At 38.0% G+C, this 18,039-nt stretch overlaps 1 protein-coding gene across 3 annotated transcripts in view; it reads right to left on the reverse strand.

Moving 5' to 3' along the window:
- UPP2 (uridine phosphorylase 2) overlaps positions 1–17,217 on the reverse strand; it is a 42,636-nt gene extending 25,419 nt beyond the window's left edge. For 2 of the 3 annotated variants that reach the window (XM_061437425.1, XM_061437415.1), the window contains exons 1-4: positions 16,881–17,215; positions 12,032–12,149; positions 6,024–6,182; positions 2,760–2,874 (exon numbers count right to left, since the gene is read on the reverse strand). In XM_061437425.1, coding sequence (XP_061293409.1) covers positions 2,760–2,874; positions 6,024–6,182; positions 12,032–12,149; positions 16,881–16,942 — 454 coding nt within the window. In that variant the 5' untranslated portion in view covers positions 16,943–17,215. Of the gene's footprint in view, positions 1–2,759; positions 2,875–6,023; positions 6,183–12,031; positions 12,150–16,880 lie in introns of all 3 variants that reach the window. The other variant, XM_061437435.1, reaches the window with a different exon arrangement.
- Between the last annotated feature and the right edge of the window lie 822 nt (positions 17,218–18,039).

Here is an 18,039-nt window from a genome sequence, read left to right on the forward strand (position 1 = left end):
ATTAAATTCGACCTTTCTGTTCCATTATAGTTCACTGATTCCTAAGATGTCGATGTTCAATCTTGCCATCTCCTGCTTGAACACCTCCAGTTTACCTAGATTTTTAGACCTAACATTCCAGGTTCCTATGCAATATTATTATTCACAGCATGGAACTTCACTTTCACCACCAGATATATCCACAACTGGGTGTCATTTCCGCTTTGGCCCAGCCACCTAATTCTTCCTGGAACTAATAGTAGTTGCCCCCTGCTCTTCCCCAGTAGCATATTGGACACCTTCTGAACTGGAGGGCTCATCTTCTGGTGTCATATCTTTTTGCTTTTCTTTTTGCTTTTTCATACTGTTCATGGCGTTCTCGTGGCAAGAATACTGGAGTGGGTTGCCATTTCTTCCTCTAGTGTACCATGTTTTGTCAGAACTCTTCACTATGACCTGTCCATCTTGGGTGGCCTTGCATGGAATGGCTTATAGCTTCATTGAGTTATGCAAGCCCTTTTGCCACAACAAAGCTGTGATCCATGACACATTATAAGTACTCAGTAAAAACTCATTGAGTGAGTGAAACGTTTCCATAGAGATGCCATAGACAGAGATCTGCAAACTACAACTCATGGGCCAGATCCAGTCCATCTTTGTAAATAGAGTTTTATTGAAACACAGCCACATTCACTCATTTGCATATTTTTAATGATTGTTTCCACACTAATGGCAGAGTTCAGATGTTGCAACAGAAACTGTATGGCTTGCAAATCCTAAAATATTGATTATGTGACTTAGTATAGAAAAAAATTACAAACCCTTACCATAGTGCCTAGCCATATCCTTCTGGGTTCTTAATAAATTCAAACATTGTCAACATGTGGTTAATTTAGAAAATCCAGGTAGAGACCCAAAGTAGACTATGATGATAGAACCTTGGTAGGTCAAATACTTTTTAAATAAATCAAAAAAGTAGCTTCTTGAATTATTTACAATGTCCTAAAGACAAGAAAGTGACTGAGAAGGAAACTGAAAATGTGGACATCAATAATGAAATTATTCACATGCCATCCTAATATTTAGATGCATTGGAACATTTATGTCCCAGTTAAAGGCTAATGTACTATTTACTATTTATTCAAGTACTTGATCATCATCAAGTTTTGTTGGCTCATTTAAAGAATGGAAACATAAATTGGGGGAGAAACAAGTTACACCTTCTTCATCTCCAAATCAATGTTTCATAAGACAAAACAAACAAACACATCTTACCAATAAGCTAAGAATTCTTAGTGAGACCAGAACTTCAAAATGATAGATATCCACAAGAGCACGTTGCTTTAATTTCCCACAATCCATAGCCCTTCATTGTGCTGCAAGGGATGTATGTATCATGAAGCAAGACACCTAGAGTCCATGACCATAAACTGGATGGTCAGTAGGGTACCTGGCCCACACTGGACACTTGCCAATATCACAGGGAAACCTCAGCGCTCAGGATGGTACACTGCATGGGCACGTGCTGCACAGACAGATCCTTGTATCCCACAACTCAAGAATTCTGAGCACTTTTTATAACAACATTATCCATTTCATCCCCAAATGCCTCATTTCCTACCATTGCCTATTTGGCATAACATTGGCTAAATAACCATCCAGAAGGATGCCTGATCTAACAATGATTGCTAACATTCTCCTTCTCTTTCCAAATGAACATCCATAGATGTCCTTTAATCCACCTGTGAGGGTCTTGGATGGACTTTATTCCTGTACAATAGCTGTGGAAAGGACATGATTTTTTTTTAAACATGTTGGTTTCCAGTGAAGTACAACTTAGCCACCTGTGTAATTGTAAGACCAAATTTTTGTTAATAATTCCCAGCTTAAAAAAAAAAAATTCCCATTCAGTCCTGTCACTCTGTCAACCCAAGCTTTTCAGGTACAATGCCCTGCTCTGTTTGCATTTCTTGACATAGTAGAATCATCCTCTCACAAGATCTGCTCCTGAGGAAACGGTTGAAAACGAAGGTCTCCTCAGAACTTTACCTGAACCCAGGGTAGATATATTAACAAGGCTCCTGACCAGTTGCCTGGCCGGCCGAGGAGTAAGGGAGGAGGCGAGGTGCTGAGAAAAACTTTGGAAGCGTCACCCAACTCTTCCCTAACAGCCTGGCCTGATGTCTTCTGGTATGTCCATGTAGAAAAGACCCAGACCAAGCCAAGTAAAGGGTAGTCACTGATGTGAGCTAAAAGCAATGTTTTCCTGAGAACTATTGACATCTTACTTAGCTGATCAACAAAGCAAGTCTTAGTGATTTTTTTCACTTGAAAGCACTTATTTCTGTCACTTATAAAATTTTTAAGCCTCAAAATGTATGCTAACCCTTGAAACTTACTCTTATCCTCAAAACAAATTTCCTAGCAGTTATTCCACTCTTCCCCTTAAAAACACCTAAGCCTATTTGGGCAATAGGCAGTGTGAGATCTCACTCCAGGTTTCCATGCAGGTAAAAAGAGAAAGATTATACATACATATATATGTACATACACATATATAGATATACATATATATATACACACACACATTTCTTTAAATTCCTTTAGTTTTCTCTAAGTTTAAATTTCCAAATTGCCTCAAGCTCAGCCTCCTGACACTTTTCAGCCCATCTGGGTTTCAGCGGGGCTCTGGGTATGTTGGTATGCTTTGGCAGCTAGTTACCCTGTACAGAACCACTCCTTGAATTTATTAGTATAGTATAGAAATCAGTTCATCTCACCTATTCCCCCTGATGTGCCGATTCTGATAATGGTAACGTCAGAGCATCGGGCATGGTATAGTAATTTAATGAGTTCATGAAGCATAATAGAAATGGAGGGGATGCCCATGCCATGCTGTGGAGAGAAAAGGGAAAGTCATTATACATCTCGCAGACTGATACACGCACAGGACATATTTTCTTCCTTCATTACAAGTTAACAGCCCGCAGATAAATTTACATAATCATTATGACTTTGCCAAAGCGGAGAAAAACGTAAGTCAGCTCTAACTGACGCCCACATGACATGCTGATAGATGGGTCCATCTGTGATGATCAAAGAGAGGCATCTCCCTGCCAGTTAAACTGAGTTCAACCCTCATTGTCAAGAGCAGAAGGTGGGGACAGCGTGGTGTACTGGTGTGTCAGGGCAGTGCCATTTCTGGGCTTTTCACAGTGAGTCTTTGAAAAAGAGCTTTTTGCAAGATTGACTTGATTTCGAGGAAATATAGATTTGGCTGCCATGTATTTAGTCCTTTTCCACCATACTAAATGAAAGAGTAAATCCATTTCATTGCTCTCATGTGTCCATGTTCATTTGCTGGTAATTCTGTGTGAGCTTTGAAAGGTACAAAGTTAGAGATATGGGTTATACCTACACCTAAAAATTGGAGCATATACTAAATGTGTGCATGCCTGCTAAGTCACTTCAGTTGTGTCTGACTCTTTGCAACCCTATGGACTGTAGCCCACGAGGCTCCTCTGTCTTTGGGATTCTCCATGAAAGAATACTGGGGTAGGTTCCCATGCCCTTCTCCAGGGGATCTTCCTAACCCAGGGATCATACCCACTTCTCTTATGTCTCCTGCATCGGCAGGTGGGTTCTTTACCACTAACGCCACTTGGGAAGCCCATACTAAATGTGTAGGTGAGATTAAGTTGTTGAATAAGTTGCTATAGCTCATGACTGCAACCCTGTCTTCCTCAGCATTTGGGAAAGTAGAATCATTGTCATAGAATAAAGATCAACACAGGTTAGAGGATTTGGCCATTCTTGGCATTTACAATATGTTCTAATAATGTTCTAGAAAGATCCTCCATGCTGGAATTTGTGGTAGATGGAGCTAAGTTTCAAATCAGTTTCTATTTCATTTCTAACATAATGCCAGAAAGTCAAATGTGGTCTTCAGTATTCTACTCAGGCACAAAGACTTTGAATGCACAAAAGCACCAGGGGCATCTTGGCAGTTAGATGATGGCTTCCACTAATTCTTCATTAACAAATCTGGAAAACCACTGCAGCCACGGGCACAATACTTTCACCTGAGTTACCTTTTTCTCATCATGAATATTAAACTACAGAAACTTTGAACCTTTGGACTTCCTATTTTTGGTTGCCACGGAATATGTTCTGACTTCCAAATGCATCATAAGTCTCCGAGAGGCCTGAATCAAACCTACGTTAATTGTATGTCCAAGATTAATGAGTCTGGGCTCTGCCACTAATGAGTAAACTCTCTAAGTCTCATTTCCTTGATTATAATTGAAGAGAATGAACCATTATTTGATCTGTTAGTGAAAAGTGAAGTCGCTCAGTTGTGTCCAACTCTTTGCAAACCCATGGATTGCAGCCTAAGAGGCTCCTCTGTCCATGGGATTTTCCAGGCAAGAATATTGGAGTGGGTTGCCATTTCCTTCTCCAGGGAATCTTCCCGACCCAGGGATCGAACCCAGGTCTCCCACATTGTAGGCAGACGCTTTACCGTCTGAGCCACCAGGGAAGTCTATTAGGTTCCTCCTAAATCAGATACTTGATAGGTTTATGATTATCACTTTATATATGGCATGGTAATAAAATGACAAATGGGCTTGTGTATTTCTACTGAACTCTTTCTCTGTCTCTCTCTCTCTCACATACACACACACACACACACACACACACACAGAGACCTCAGCAGCTTTTGGAGAGGAAGAATTTTCAAAGAAGGGATCTCAACTGGAAATCCTCTTTCTGCCTACTGAGGCTCATTTCCAATTGGCTGACCTCTTTGGGCATGATACATATTTCAGTTCTTTTTCTGACAGGCCAAGAGTATCAGTCACTGCTGTTTTTATATCTGAAGTTTTACTACTTGTTTATGATAGTTTCTCATTTTTATAAATTTTACCTTTTTGTCATTTCCCATTTATTGTGCAAAAAAGGACAAATAGTTGTAGTCTAAAAGTCAAACAAAAGTAAGACAAAATATGCCACGATCAGGGGGTATCCAGTTTTTTCTAATGTATATATTCTATAATTGTTGGCTAAACAAATACATGAATGAATGGTTTCTCCCATTCAAGTCCAAAGCAGGTTTCATGTGTTTTGACCCAGAGGAGAGATCAGCTTGGCTGTTCCACTAGTGTTGTATAGTTTTCCCTTCTGCAGTCCAGGCTTGTAGCCATGATCATCCATTTTTCCATCTCCAGAGTGATTGAGGAAAAGTAGTTATCCCCTCGTGCAGGAGTCATATATAATGCAGCTCCTTAGAATTGTCACACGCCATTGTAGATTCTTCCCTTGTCATCTGACGTGGTTAACTGTCTCCTTATGGGGGCTTCAGTGTCTAGATATGTACAGCCTCAGAACTGTTGTTTCAAAAAACAGCCCTGTGGCAGAGAGACCCACTTGGAAGGCAAGCTGGGTACACATACATTTACACTTGGCTAAGTGTATGCTATCCTGGGCCCAAGAGGGAAAGAGGCCTTGTGTTCCCTAAGACTGCAAGTCATTCCACTTTCATATTGTCCCAGGACACTGTGTGTCCAGAGCTGTTAGCATGTTCTAATACAGGAGAGCAGTTTACAAGATCTCCATAGAAAAGCATTAGCAGCTTTTCAGCAAGCTTAGTGTAGTGTTAAATGGCACCACTTTGGTAACCCTGAAAATCAGACCCTGTGTACTAAAAGCCCAACATTCCCAAAGTTGGATAAGACATAGAGGAGAAAAAAATTGCTGGTGGCTTATTAATCAGTTACAAACTAAAGAGAGGAAGTGTGCTTTGAAGGCTTTTTCCCCTAATTTGCATAGCTTAGTGGTAACTAATAAAGTATACCAAAGTGGCACAGAATGTTATTTTCTGCCCCTAGAACTTTTTCCAACTATGAATGTCACACCTGGACACTTCATTTAACTGTGTGAAAATGCAAAGAAGGAGAGGAAAAGAAACTCCTATATTTGGAAGGTCCTACTTTCTTTTGCTAGCTTGTGATGACTACGTGACATGCAGCTATTAGAGTACTTACACTGATGGAGAGCACGGGACCAATTTTGTACATACAATATCTGTCTGTCCCAGCACAGATATCCTTGATGTCCTCTTCACTGTCCGTCAATCTAAGCTCCTTGTGCATAAACAGTGCAAATGCTTTCATTCTGTTGGAGCTTCCACCAACACAGACAAACTGATAATAAAAATAAACAATTACCCACCTAAGTACCTGAGATAAAAGGCAAGGGTCATCTTTCAACTTTAATATTGTTATTTAGTTTTCCAGTTATATACTTAAGGATATATGTAGACATTCTGGGTTAATGTTCATGAGTTAAATAATTGGCATCATTAACCGGTAAATAAGGCAACCAGAAACAAAGTTTGATGTACTTAATTTGTTAAAAAAAAGATAATCACATAATAAAAATAAGTGTTGATTTTGTTCAAGTGGGTGTTTTTGTCACAGTGAATATCAACCAGCATCTTAAGTTTATACAGGCCACCTGTTGTTGGGCGTTAGTGGGTTACAGGCTTAACATGGCAATACCGAGGACATGGAATGCAAGTAATATAAGAGCAACCATAGGAGAATGACAAGTTTAGATATGTTTTCTGATTCCACCCTCCCAATCATATGTTTTTATTGTGAAATACACAATGTTAACATGAAACTTAAAAGAAAGCAGAAGGCTTTCCAACTTCTCATTCAGAAGAAATCCTCATGGAACAAGCCTTATCATTGAAGACTAAAAATCTCAGTATGGTATTTCATCACTTCCAATGATTTGGTTTTATTTTTGTCTTATTCATTCACATTTTAACATCTTTGAAATTACAATATGTGTTGCAGTCAAGAGTGTCAAATCTAATAAAGTACAGTAATAAAATTGTCTGGTAATTGCTTGTGCAGTAGCCTGTTAGGGGTACATCAGCCCCAGGGCTGAGAGAGGTGGATGCCAGAGACAGGATGGGCATGACCTAAGTGTAGTGTGGATGAGCAGCCAGCTTTGTGGGGACCAGTGCTCAGCAGTGGGATGATGAGTGGCAGCAGGTATCAGAGACCCAATGAAGCATAGTCCACAGAAAGGTACCAGCTGCAAAGTCATTCTGGAATCTGAGCTGAGTGGTAAAGTGCACAGAGTCTGAAGAAGCCCTGGGTCATAGAGATATGGAAACATAGTGGCTAAAGGACTGCCCTTTGAAGTTAGAGAAGCCTGGTTTTGTATTCCAATTCTGTTTCTGATTAAGAAGCTTATTCAGTGTTATACATGTAATCTCTATGTGCCTCAGATCATCATCACCAAAACAGGAAAAAAAAAATACAGTCCCTTTTGAGGATTTTGTTGAGTGTGATAGAGGACAAAGCCAGGCACCTTCTGAGTGGTCAACAAATGGTAACTTCCATCTTTCATAGAGCAATTTCCTAGCCCTGCTTTTAGCTTGGTTATGTGTTTCTGTATTTGCATAATTTTTGCAAATGAAGCTGGTTCAAATCCAGCAAGGAAAAGGCAGCTGGTGCTGCCTGACTGATGCAGGCAGTGTTGGGCAGAGCTTCAGAAAGATTGTCGATGAGGTCTCTCACAGGGATGAAGAGTATTTGCCTAAGGAAATACCTAACTGAGGTTGTAGAGTTAGGTGCCCAATTCACAAACGATTTACTGTGAATCATGGGTGGTCCATTACATGATGCATTCTGTTTCCATTTGGCAATAAGTCCTATGCCACCCTCATTCTCAATTATGGGATGTAATTACCCTTTTATCCAGGTCCTCTGCTTCTCTTCTACTCTCGTTATTGTCTTTTCTGTGCCTTCTTACAAGGCTCTCGGTTGGGGCCTAAAGTTGGTATGAACTGTAATGAAAGGTAGCCGTCAAGCCTGAGTAGCAAAGAGGATAAGGCTATGGTCTAAGGTGAGTTTTTGAATTATTATTGATTATTCATGAAATTTTCCCCTTGTGGGTATGGATAGTTAAGACTTGGCTCAAGATCTAAGTACAAGGAGGTCATTTTTGTTGTCATTGTTTCCTTTTTACAAAATACAGTAGTTTGAAAATAACCTCATTGTGTGGTACCATAAATGTAAATTACAGCTATTCAGATTGACCATAAAACCAAAACAGATGTTGGAATAGCTTGCGGTTTGAATTCTTTGAACGTAGATATTGCTGTAATCAATGGGAATTTCTGAATGTTTCTGGAGACATAAAGATGATAAGTATAGACAAAGGCATTTTTGTTCTTAATGAGTTATTTCTAAATCAGACTTACTAAATATCACCTCTGGACACAATTTTCAGTCTGGTTGCTTTGATGAGAAGTAAAATACAACTGAAGACCACCAACCAACATTAACCTTAAGCAACACTTTCTGTGATTTATGCTCCCCTTAATGATGATGTGTCCTGGTTTTATCAAAGGAGATAAAATTGTGTTGGGAAGGAGTCTAAAGCATTGCAAAACTATGTCAAGGACTTGCCCTAATGACTGCCAGCATGAGCTCACTTTCAAATATGCCTACTGTTTTGAAAGATTTAGGTTTGCCATGTTGTATTAATCTAGTCCTATTTCAGTATATGTATTTCGTATGTTAATAAAGGAGTAAAAAGACTTAAAATACACACATATAGTGGTATAATGCTTTTCCATATTACTTGAAATTTCTAGGGAGAGAATGGAGAGTACCAGTTAGTGATTTTATAAAAGATACATTTGGAGGCTGAATTTGAGTAGATAACTTCTAAAGATCCCCCACTATATTTTCAAATGATTGATTGAGTCAAGTCAGTACGACAGAAGACATTAGCTGCTCACCAAAACTATTTCCCCTTCTTTCTGGGTACACTACTAAATGTAACTTTCCGGCCTTCTCTTCAGTTAGATGAGGCCATATACCTGAGTTCCAGCTGCTAGAATGTGAACAGAAGTGATGAGTGTCACTTCGAGTTCTCACCCATAGAAATCTCCCAGTAATGATCCTATAGATTGTCTTCCATGTGTCTGCTGAATGGGTGTTGACACCCAGGCACTCCTTGCAAGGCACCCCTTGACGATGACAGAGCAACAAGATGAAAGAAGTCTGGATCCTTAATCACCAGTTGGAGGAAACCCTCCACTGACCAGGGGCACTCACTGTGAGTGAGAAACAAACTTACATTGTGTTATGCCACTGATATTTTGAAGTAGCAGCTAACAAAGCCCTTTAAGTACAGTAAGTAAGAAAATGAAGAAAATAGAGATCATTTCAATGATTAAAATTTTTAAGTTTTAAAATTTTACACACTCAAAGTTCTTCTTTTCTTTGAACGTAGTAGTATTAATAATGATCATCTCTGTGAAGATAAGGCTAAGTTTTCAGGTGTTGATGGGTTATGTCCTCTCTCCTTACCTAGGATGGCTATCCTGGAATTTAAGTGAGTCAAGCAATTGAACCTAGGATGTTCTCGATCAAAGATAAGAATGTAACTGGAAGGAGGCAAGTTTCTGAGAAGAGCATTAATAAATATATCACACTTTACCTGCTGCCTCTAAAGAATACATTAAACAGCCAGTTTAGATTATTTGAAGCTACATTACTTGCTCCCCAATCTACACACACACACACACACACGTTTGCCTCCTAGCCATCCAAATGGCCCAATCAATAGAGTGGTTCTCTGGTAGAAATGTGTTTTAAACCAGAGCATGTCTTTTTATCCAAAAGAGAATCACTGAAGTGGTCCAGACCAAGAGGGTTGTGAATTTTTAAGATTGGATAGTGGTTATGACAAAGTATAAGAATGAGTGCTGATAAAAATCTAGTCAGGTAGAAGAGAGAGAGATACCTAGATATGTAAATAATAGATCATGTTCTGTCTCAAAAACATGTCTTTTTAATTAGATGTGCACCTTAGTTTATTAATTATGATGGATCATTTAATTAATCAGAGTTATCTTTATATAAGGGTCCTGGAAAAATTGTGAGGCATGAACCTCAAACCTAACATCTGAATTCAGATAAAGTCTGGTTAATGAGTATCACAGACAGCCTTGATCAATTTCTCTTAGAGCATAAATATCAGAAACAACAGTAGGAATAGAGGTTACATTGAAAAGATGAAGCAAAAGATTGAGGGATGCCATGAAAGGGCAAGGAGTAACTGATTGCAGGGGAGTAAGGAAACAGGCAGGTCACATCAGATCAGCCTGTATCTTCACACCTGTGCCATAGGAGCAACGGGAGGGGAGGAAGCAATTTAACACCTACTGTTAATGAGCATCATAGATTGATTTCTTCACCCCCCTCTTCCCGCTTTCGTTCCTTCTCCTCCTTATTCATGTACCTAATATCCTCCTCCTCTTGCTCCCCTTTCTCCAGTGCCCCTGCCAATTAATGGACTATTCTCAGTTACAATGACTCAAAGAGCCTACCTAGAGCAGTAGGCAAGAATCCTGGAAACTGGACAAGTCCTAGCACTGCCACTATATGGCATAACTTGTTAACCACCTTTGACCACTCAAACTCAATTTCCTTATTTTATGGAGGAAATGAATATCTGCTATACCGACTTAACAGAGGGAATGTGAAGATTTGAGATAGTGGATGTGCGAATTTTCATTTATGTTCTTATAATTGCTAAAGGAGTGAATAAAAGTCAGCTGAAAACTGCACAGTTCTCTAGTAGTGGGACTGTGATTCAGTGTAGGCCTTTTAGAGCACACAAATCTTTTTTTTAAGTTCGTATATGGAATAGATAATGAACGAGAGCCTAGTATATAGTACAGGAAACTCTACACAATGCTCTGTGGTGACCTAAATAGGAAGGAAATCCAAAAATGAGGGGATGTATATATACATGTAGATTTATAATTCACTTTGCTGTACAGCAAAAATTAACACAACATTGTAAAGCAACTATACTCCAATAAAAATTAATTTAAAAATAAGTTTATTCCCTTTGATCCCTTCCGTAAATCATCTTAAAGAAATAGACTTATATGTGAAAAAATTTTAGGTACAAAAATATCCATTTGAGTGCTGTTTATGATGGAAAATACTTGAACATGAAAGCCAGTTTTAGACTATATAATGTATGGCACAGGCACTTGGCATCCATAAAAACTGTTTCAAAGAGACTATTGTAATATGGGGAAATATTAATGACATCAAGTTAAATGAAAAACACAAGATGTAAAGTTATGTAATTCCAACAATTATAAAATCTACTTATTAAAAAAGTTTTATTTTTTAATTTAATTTATTTATTTTAATTGGAGGCTAATTACTTTACAATATTGTATTGGTTTTGCCGTATACCAACATAAATCCACCATGGGTATACACATGTTCCCCATCCTGAACCCATCTCCCTTTTAAAAGAAAAGAAAATAAGTTGATGGCATCTATGTCTAGGAGTAGGAGTTTTTCTTAGGTGTGTTTTTTAAAGTCATTATTCTTTTTTATATTTTTCCAATTTTAAATAGTGAATATGAGCCACTTTTATAATTAACATATACATTTAAGATAAAATAGATAATACAGACATACAATTTTCCTAGTAAAATTCCATAAACATTTTTTTCTCATAATATTGTCTTATGAAATAACAAAAATCTTAATAATATGAAATGTTGAATAATGCTTGTTTTCAGGAAGTGGTAGATCCTATTGTTAGTTCTGTTGAGTTATTTCATGGTTTGATAAAATGAAGATTAGTGAGGTTCATCTATAAATAAAGATGTTAAACAGTGAACTGAACCATAATGAATTCTGAACACCCAGCAGGATTGTCAGTAAAGTCAGATTTATCTCTAGAGGCCAGAGAAGTCAAATAACAATGTTTGCATTAGATTTAGTTTGGGAACTTTTGTGTCTTGTTGAGGTGGAAATGATTGTTTATGACATACACAATCTAAATTGTTTCAGAGAATGAGCCTGACTTTGGTTCCTATTGGACCTCTGACATTTCTCTAGCCAAAAGAGTAATGTTTATGTTAGGAAAATAAGGAGAAATATCATCAGAGGAAATTAAATTGTTTTCCCTAAAGTCAGAAATATTTTACCTTTACATCCCCAAACATTTCTGGTAGGTTGTGTGTTTTTGTTCCTAAATCCAAGTGATAGAGAACATCTTCATCCATAGAGTCCAGGTAAGGATTTTTAACATGAACAAAACTTTTTCTGAAAAAAAAAAATAATAATAATAATAATAGTACAAACATGTAAAGGAATCTGGAGAGATACCACACAAAAGAGAAATATCATTCTACATCTGTGATAACCACAAGCCCAAATATTGGACACAAACCTTTGTTTAGGATTAATTGATTTGTAAGGAAGAAATATGGTATAATGAATAAAAATGGCAAAGATTTGCTGTGCATTTACTGTGTGCCAGGCATAGCATTAGGCATGAAAATTCCACAATGTCATAAAAACTGCATATAATAAATATATTACTTCATTTAATCCTATAATCATTCTATTAGGTAACAAATACTAATAACTCAATTTGTAAGACACCAAAGCTTACAGAAGTTGAGAAACTTGTGCAAGATTATATAACCAAGAAATTGCAGAGCAGTCATTTCTGCACAGGCAGGCTTTTGCTCCCATGGAAATCCTTCCATACGCTCTGCTGAGGGAATATTATCACTGCTGTCTTTTCATCTCTGCATATTTCTTTGTCTCCTCAGCTTTCCATGGGGTTTTGTGTATGTCTGTATCTGAGTGTATGTGTACATGTAATCTGTGAGTCCAATAGTGTCTTTCAGCTCCGTAGGCCAGTGTTTCTCAAAGTTTAACAAGCATAACAATCACTGGACACTTTATGGCTTCTCTTCTAGAAATTCTGATTCAGCAGTTTGGGTGTGTGTGTGTGTGTGTGTGTGTGTGTGTCAGATTTTGCCTTTTAAACAAGCTGCTCATTGGTGTGATGTTGCAGGCCCAAGGATCACACTCAGAGTAGCACTGCCATTGAGGATTCCATCAACCACACTGAATACAGCACCTCCTCTCCACGCCAGTGGCCACTGCCCCAGCTTAGACCTCCATCACAGCAGTGCAAGCTGAACCACCAGTTTTTCAACCCTCTCTTGGAAAAGTAATACAAGACATGGAAGTCAAGACAGTGAATTGACTGCTGTTATAGAAATCACCTTAATTCAAACAGTCATATTTATGAAACACATCATCTATATAGACTTTGGTTATTTCAATAATAATTATATACTGCTTTAATTAGTAGTGATAAAAAATTATGTACCCTATACCACAGTGGATCCAGCCAACTTTACCAAGAACCATCTGGGACTTCTGTGTTCTACAGACCTCCCATTTCCCTCCAAATACCTCAAAACCCCTTAACAAAAACCTTGTATCTTTCTATATCTCTGATGATCCTCAACCTGATCGTACATTAAAGTCACCAAGGGGCTTTGCAGGAAACACTGGTGCTCAGGCCCAAATTAATTTAAACTCTGATTATGTTTCAGATCTTCTGGGATGATCTGATGTGAAGCCAAAGTTAAGGATCCTTGTTCTAGGCCTTTGCTCCTGAAACAGCCTTCTGCTACCCTTCTGTTTTTTATTACTGGAATCCTACTTGCTTTTTTTCTTTTTAAGTATGGTTTCAGATATATATAGATTTTTTTATTGGAGTAAAATTGCCTTGAGTAATGAAAAATTTTAAAATAAACAAATGGCACCTAATTGAACTTAAAATCCTCAGCACAGCAAAGGAAAACATTAACAAGATGAAAAGATAGCCCTCAGAATGAGAGGAAATATTTGCAAGTGAAACAACTGATTAAAAGATTAATCTCCAAAATATACAAACATCTCATGCAGCTCAATATCAAAACAACAAACTCATTCAAAAATAGGCAGAGACCTACATGGACATTTCTCCAAAGACAACATAGAGATGACCAAGAGGCACATGAAAAGATGCTGAAAGTGAAAGTTGCTCAGTCATGTCCGACTCTTGTGACCCCATGGACTATACAGTCCATGGAATTCTCCAGGCCAGAATACTGGAGGGGTAGCTGTTCCCTTCTCCAGGGGATCTTCCCAACTCAGGGATCAAACCCAGGTCTCCTGCATTGCAGGCAGATTCTTGACCAGCTGAACCACCAGAGAAGCCCAAGAATACTGGAATGGGTAGCCTATCCCTTCTTCAGCGGATCTTCCCGACCCAGGAATCAAACCTCGATCTCCTGCAATGCAGGTGGATTCTTTACCAACTGAGCTATCAGGGAATCCCTCACTAGGTATTAGAGAAATGCAGATCAAAACTACAATGAGGTACCATCTCACACCAGTTAGAATGGCCACCATCTAAAAAGTCTACGAACAATAAGTCTACAAACAAAAAAGAGGGTATGGAGAAAAGGAAACCCTCCTACCCATTCTTCAAGGTCAAATTCAAATACCATATCCTCTGTGAAGGCTTTTCAAAGCATCTTTCCTCTCTGGTCAGTATGAATTCCTCCCCACTGTGCTCCTAAAGCATTTATTTTAGCATTTCACATGTTAATTTTTTTTGCCTCCCCAGAAAGATATGAATTCCCTCGTACAAGCTCTCATGTATCTTTTTTTAAAGCTTTTTATTTTCTGTTCGAGTATAGCCAATTACTTAATGGCAACCCACTCCAGTATGTTTGCCTGGAGAATTCCATGGACAGAGGAGCCTGGTGGGTCTCAAAGAGTCAGACACAATGAGGACATGTGAATAGCCACTAACGGTGTTTTAGTTTCAGGTAAACTGCGTAGGGACTCAGCTGTACATATACATCTTTTTTTTTAATTCCTAAATCTTTAAAAATTCTACTAGCTGAATTAAATTTAACTGTTCAGGAAGTAGAACAGAAAATACTATTAATTTCCAAGACATTTAGGATAACAGATTCTTAGTGAATCCGAGTAGATTTCAAAAATAAAATATTCCATGGCATTAGTGCACTTTCAGAATAAGCTTCAAAGCAAAAGGGTATCTCCTTTCTTCTCTTTTTTTTTATTAAGATTTTTTTTTAACAGTATTGTATTGGTTTTGCCATACATCAACATGAATCCGCCACAGGTGTCCTTTCTTCTCTTGATGAAGGGCAAGAGGACATTTACCCACTGTCCCTTGCTAGACAAAGTGGTCAATGAACCAGCAGGGTCAGCAGCATTCACCTGGGCAACTTGTTAGAGATGCAAAATCTTACTCCCTACCCTGGATCTAATGAAGTCTACATTTCAACTAACTGTTTTGTGATTCTCATGCACATTAAAGTTTGAGAAACACCACTATCCACTTTCTCTTCCAGTTTCTATTATGCTTCCTGTCTTACTCTGCCAAAACAGCTTCACTATCTGGATATTTTTCCTTTGGATTCCCAATTGAATGAGTGAATCATTACTCTATAAAAGAGTTCATCTACTCCAGTGAGTTAAACTCTAACTACATATCAGAATCACCCACAGTGCTTTAAAATTAGTGATACTTGGACCCAGCTCCTTGAAAATCTGACTTAGTTGGTCAAGGAGATCTGGGATTTTGTATTTTTAAAATCACTGATCTATTCCACCTCTCCTATCTTCAAGAAGAAATTCTCAAACTGGCATAACCATTAATTATATTCTTTCATGTTAATAATAATACCTCTCATAATTCATTCTTTAGTTTTCCTTGATGTCTGTCCCATTGTCTATGATCCCTTGGACTAGAAATTGGGGCAGGGAGATGTCTGTAGAAGATTTTTATTACATTGGCTTCATCGAGAAGCATTTCTAAGATGATCATGCTTACCAATGACCAAATAAAGTATTAATTTGGGGTATCATACCAAATTCAATCCAGCATGAATCAGACAATTGCTTCAGTTTTTACAAGATATATATTTATTAAATAGACTTGCATTTACTGTCTTCTCCTCTACCTTGTTTTGCCTTTTTTTTTTTTTTTTTTGCCAAAACATAAGCCAGAGATGGGGTTGGGAATAAAGTCTTAGCAAACTATGACAAGCTACATGGCACGGTCAGTATTAAATATTGTTAACCAAAGTAAAGTGCTGTCTGAGACGTCTTTCCATTTTACTATTACCTCCATCTTTGTAATTTTTCCTTTTCTTTCTCCTTGGCTTCCCTGAAGAAATGAACACAGTGGAAGGCTACTTCTGTTTGAGATGTGTAAGTGTAGCATTTTCTGAAATGCTGACCTGATGGAAGCTTTAAGCAGACATTTTACACAACTCTCAGCAAATCAGAGGGAACTTACAAAAATTCCTTAAGCTTCATGAAGATTAATGCTCTATTATGTTCTATGAACCTGGGGCAAGAATTGGAGCTAAATTTGCAGACAGCTTCAACAGATTTATGTCTACCTCTGAGAAGAATAACCTACATGGTATTTTAGAAGTGAATTCTATGTAAAGTCCATCATAAAGCATATGAAATCACTTTGCAATATGCTGCAACACAGTTAAATCTGCCTTAGATACCAGGAGGCCCCTTTAATTATATCTCAGATACAGCACATAGTCTTGGAATTAAAGACTGAACTCCACACTGAATTTCAGGCTGAACTGTAAATTTGTTCATTCAGGCAGGTTGGTTCAGCTTTTCCATGTTTTTTGGTGAATTGTTTTGCCCCCACTTTCTTTTTTCTTTAATTGAGATGTAATTGACATATTGCCCCACTTTCTTAAAGATGAGCTAAACTCTCCCAAGAACTGAGGAAAGAAAATGCCACTGAGAAGAAAATTGGCATTGTTTTTGCTTTGTATTCTGAACTGCTTTCCAACTATGTGATCTCTAAACTTAAGAAACTTACATAACTGTAGAGATCCATCTTCTGAACATTTAATATAAAGTCCAAAGAACCTCCATCTTGTCAAAGTCAATAGAAAAAAAGTCAAAATTACTCACCCAACATATGTATTCCTGTCAGATCTCATGGATGTATTGGAAGCAGGTAAAACTGAAGCCATACTTTGTAATATGAAGATAGTCACTCTTAAGTTGATAACAGAAAATAAAAATATTGTAATTTGCTATTCAGTTACAGATCAAATCACGGTAGAATGATGTTAGAATGCCACTCTCCCTTTAAACTCGTTTTCTTCTGAAACTGCTAATGGAACTTTCCCCTTAGCTTTCTAAACTCCCTTATCAATTCAAAAATATTCCCCCTGACATAGCCTTTTATACTATACCCCAGCTCTCAGGGCAACATTTCCCCGAGAAGATAGGCCCCCTTTGAAGGTGTGGCATCTATCTCTCTCATAGGATAGGTTGGTTGATTTGTTAACTGTTGACCAGTGCACCTTATCCTTACATTTGGTCTTGGTCCAATATGGGTCTGGGGTAGCACATAGACTTATTTTCTTTAAGACAACTGTATATGGTTTCAAGTCCTCCAGTGATTTCTATAACAAATCCACCAGGTTGTCTCAAAATGTATCCGGTACACGTGAGAACTTTCAGTTCCCAAACATTTCATTTTCTTACCCCATCCTGCCTATCATCAACTTGTTTTCATTCTTTGTGATCACAAGTGAGAAAAACACACAAACTCAGGACCTCAAAACACCCCTTCATTTGAACTTTGCCCGTTCAAATTCACACAGAAGGTCTGATAATTAAACAAAACCTGTTTCCAGGTACTCTTTATTTAGCTAAACCCAAGGCTGCCTGTGAAATCCAATGAAGCAGCTGTCAGAAATCAACCCAGGTAGAATAACAAAATACGGACTAATATTTTCAGAAAACAGGATATTTCTGTCAAGAAATCCATGAATTCACCAGGTTTGCTGTTGTTTATCACTTTATACTTCTACAGACAGAAAATCTAAAAGACGTTAGAGGAACTTCATCATCCTGTTTCACTTTTGGCTCAGCTCCAATGGCAATCAGTTGAGGTTCTATGCTGGTGAGAGCATCAAGAATATTAATCTCATGACTTTCAAGCAAACTGGAGCTTCAAATGTCCATAAATGCCCAAACAGCACCAGATCAAGGCACTCCATAATGTGCATGGATTTCTCTGTAAGAATGTGCATAACAGCGGATAATCAAATGCCCATAT

The sequence above is a fragment of the Bos javanicus genome, chromosome 2 (assembly GCF_032452875.1).
Source record: "Bos javanicus breed banteng chromosome 2, ARS-OSU_banteng_1.0, whole genome shotgun sequence".
NCBI lineage: Eukaryota > Metazoa > Chordata > Mammalia > Artiodactyla > Bovidae > Bos > Bos javanicus.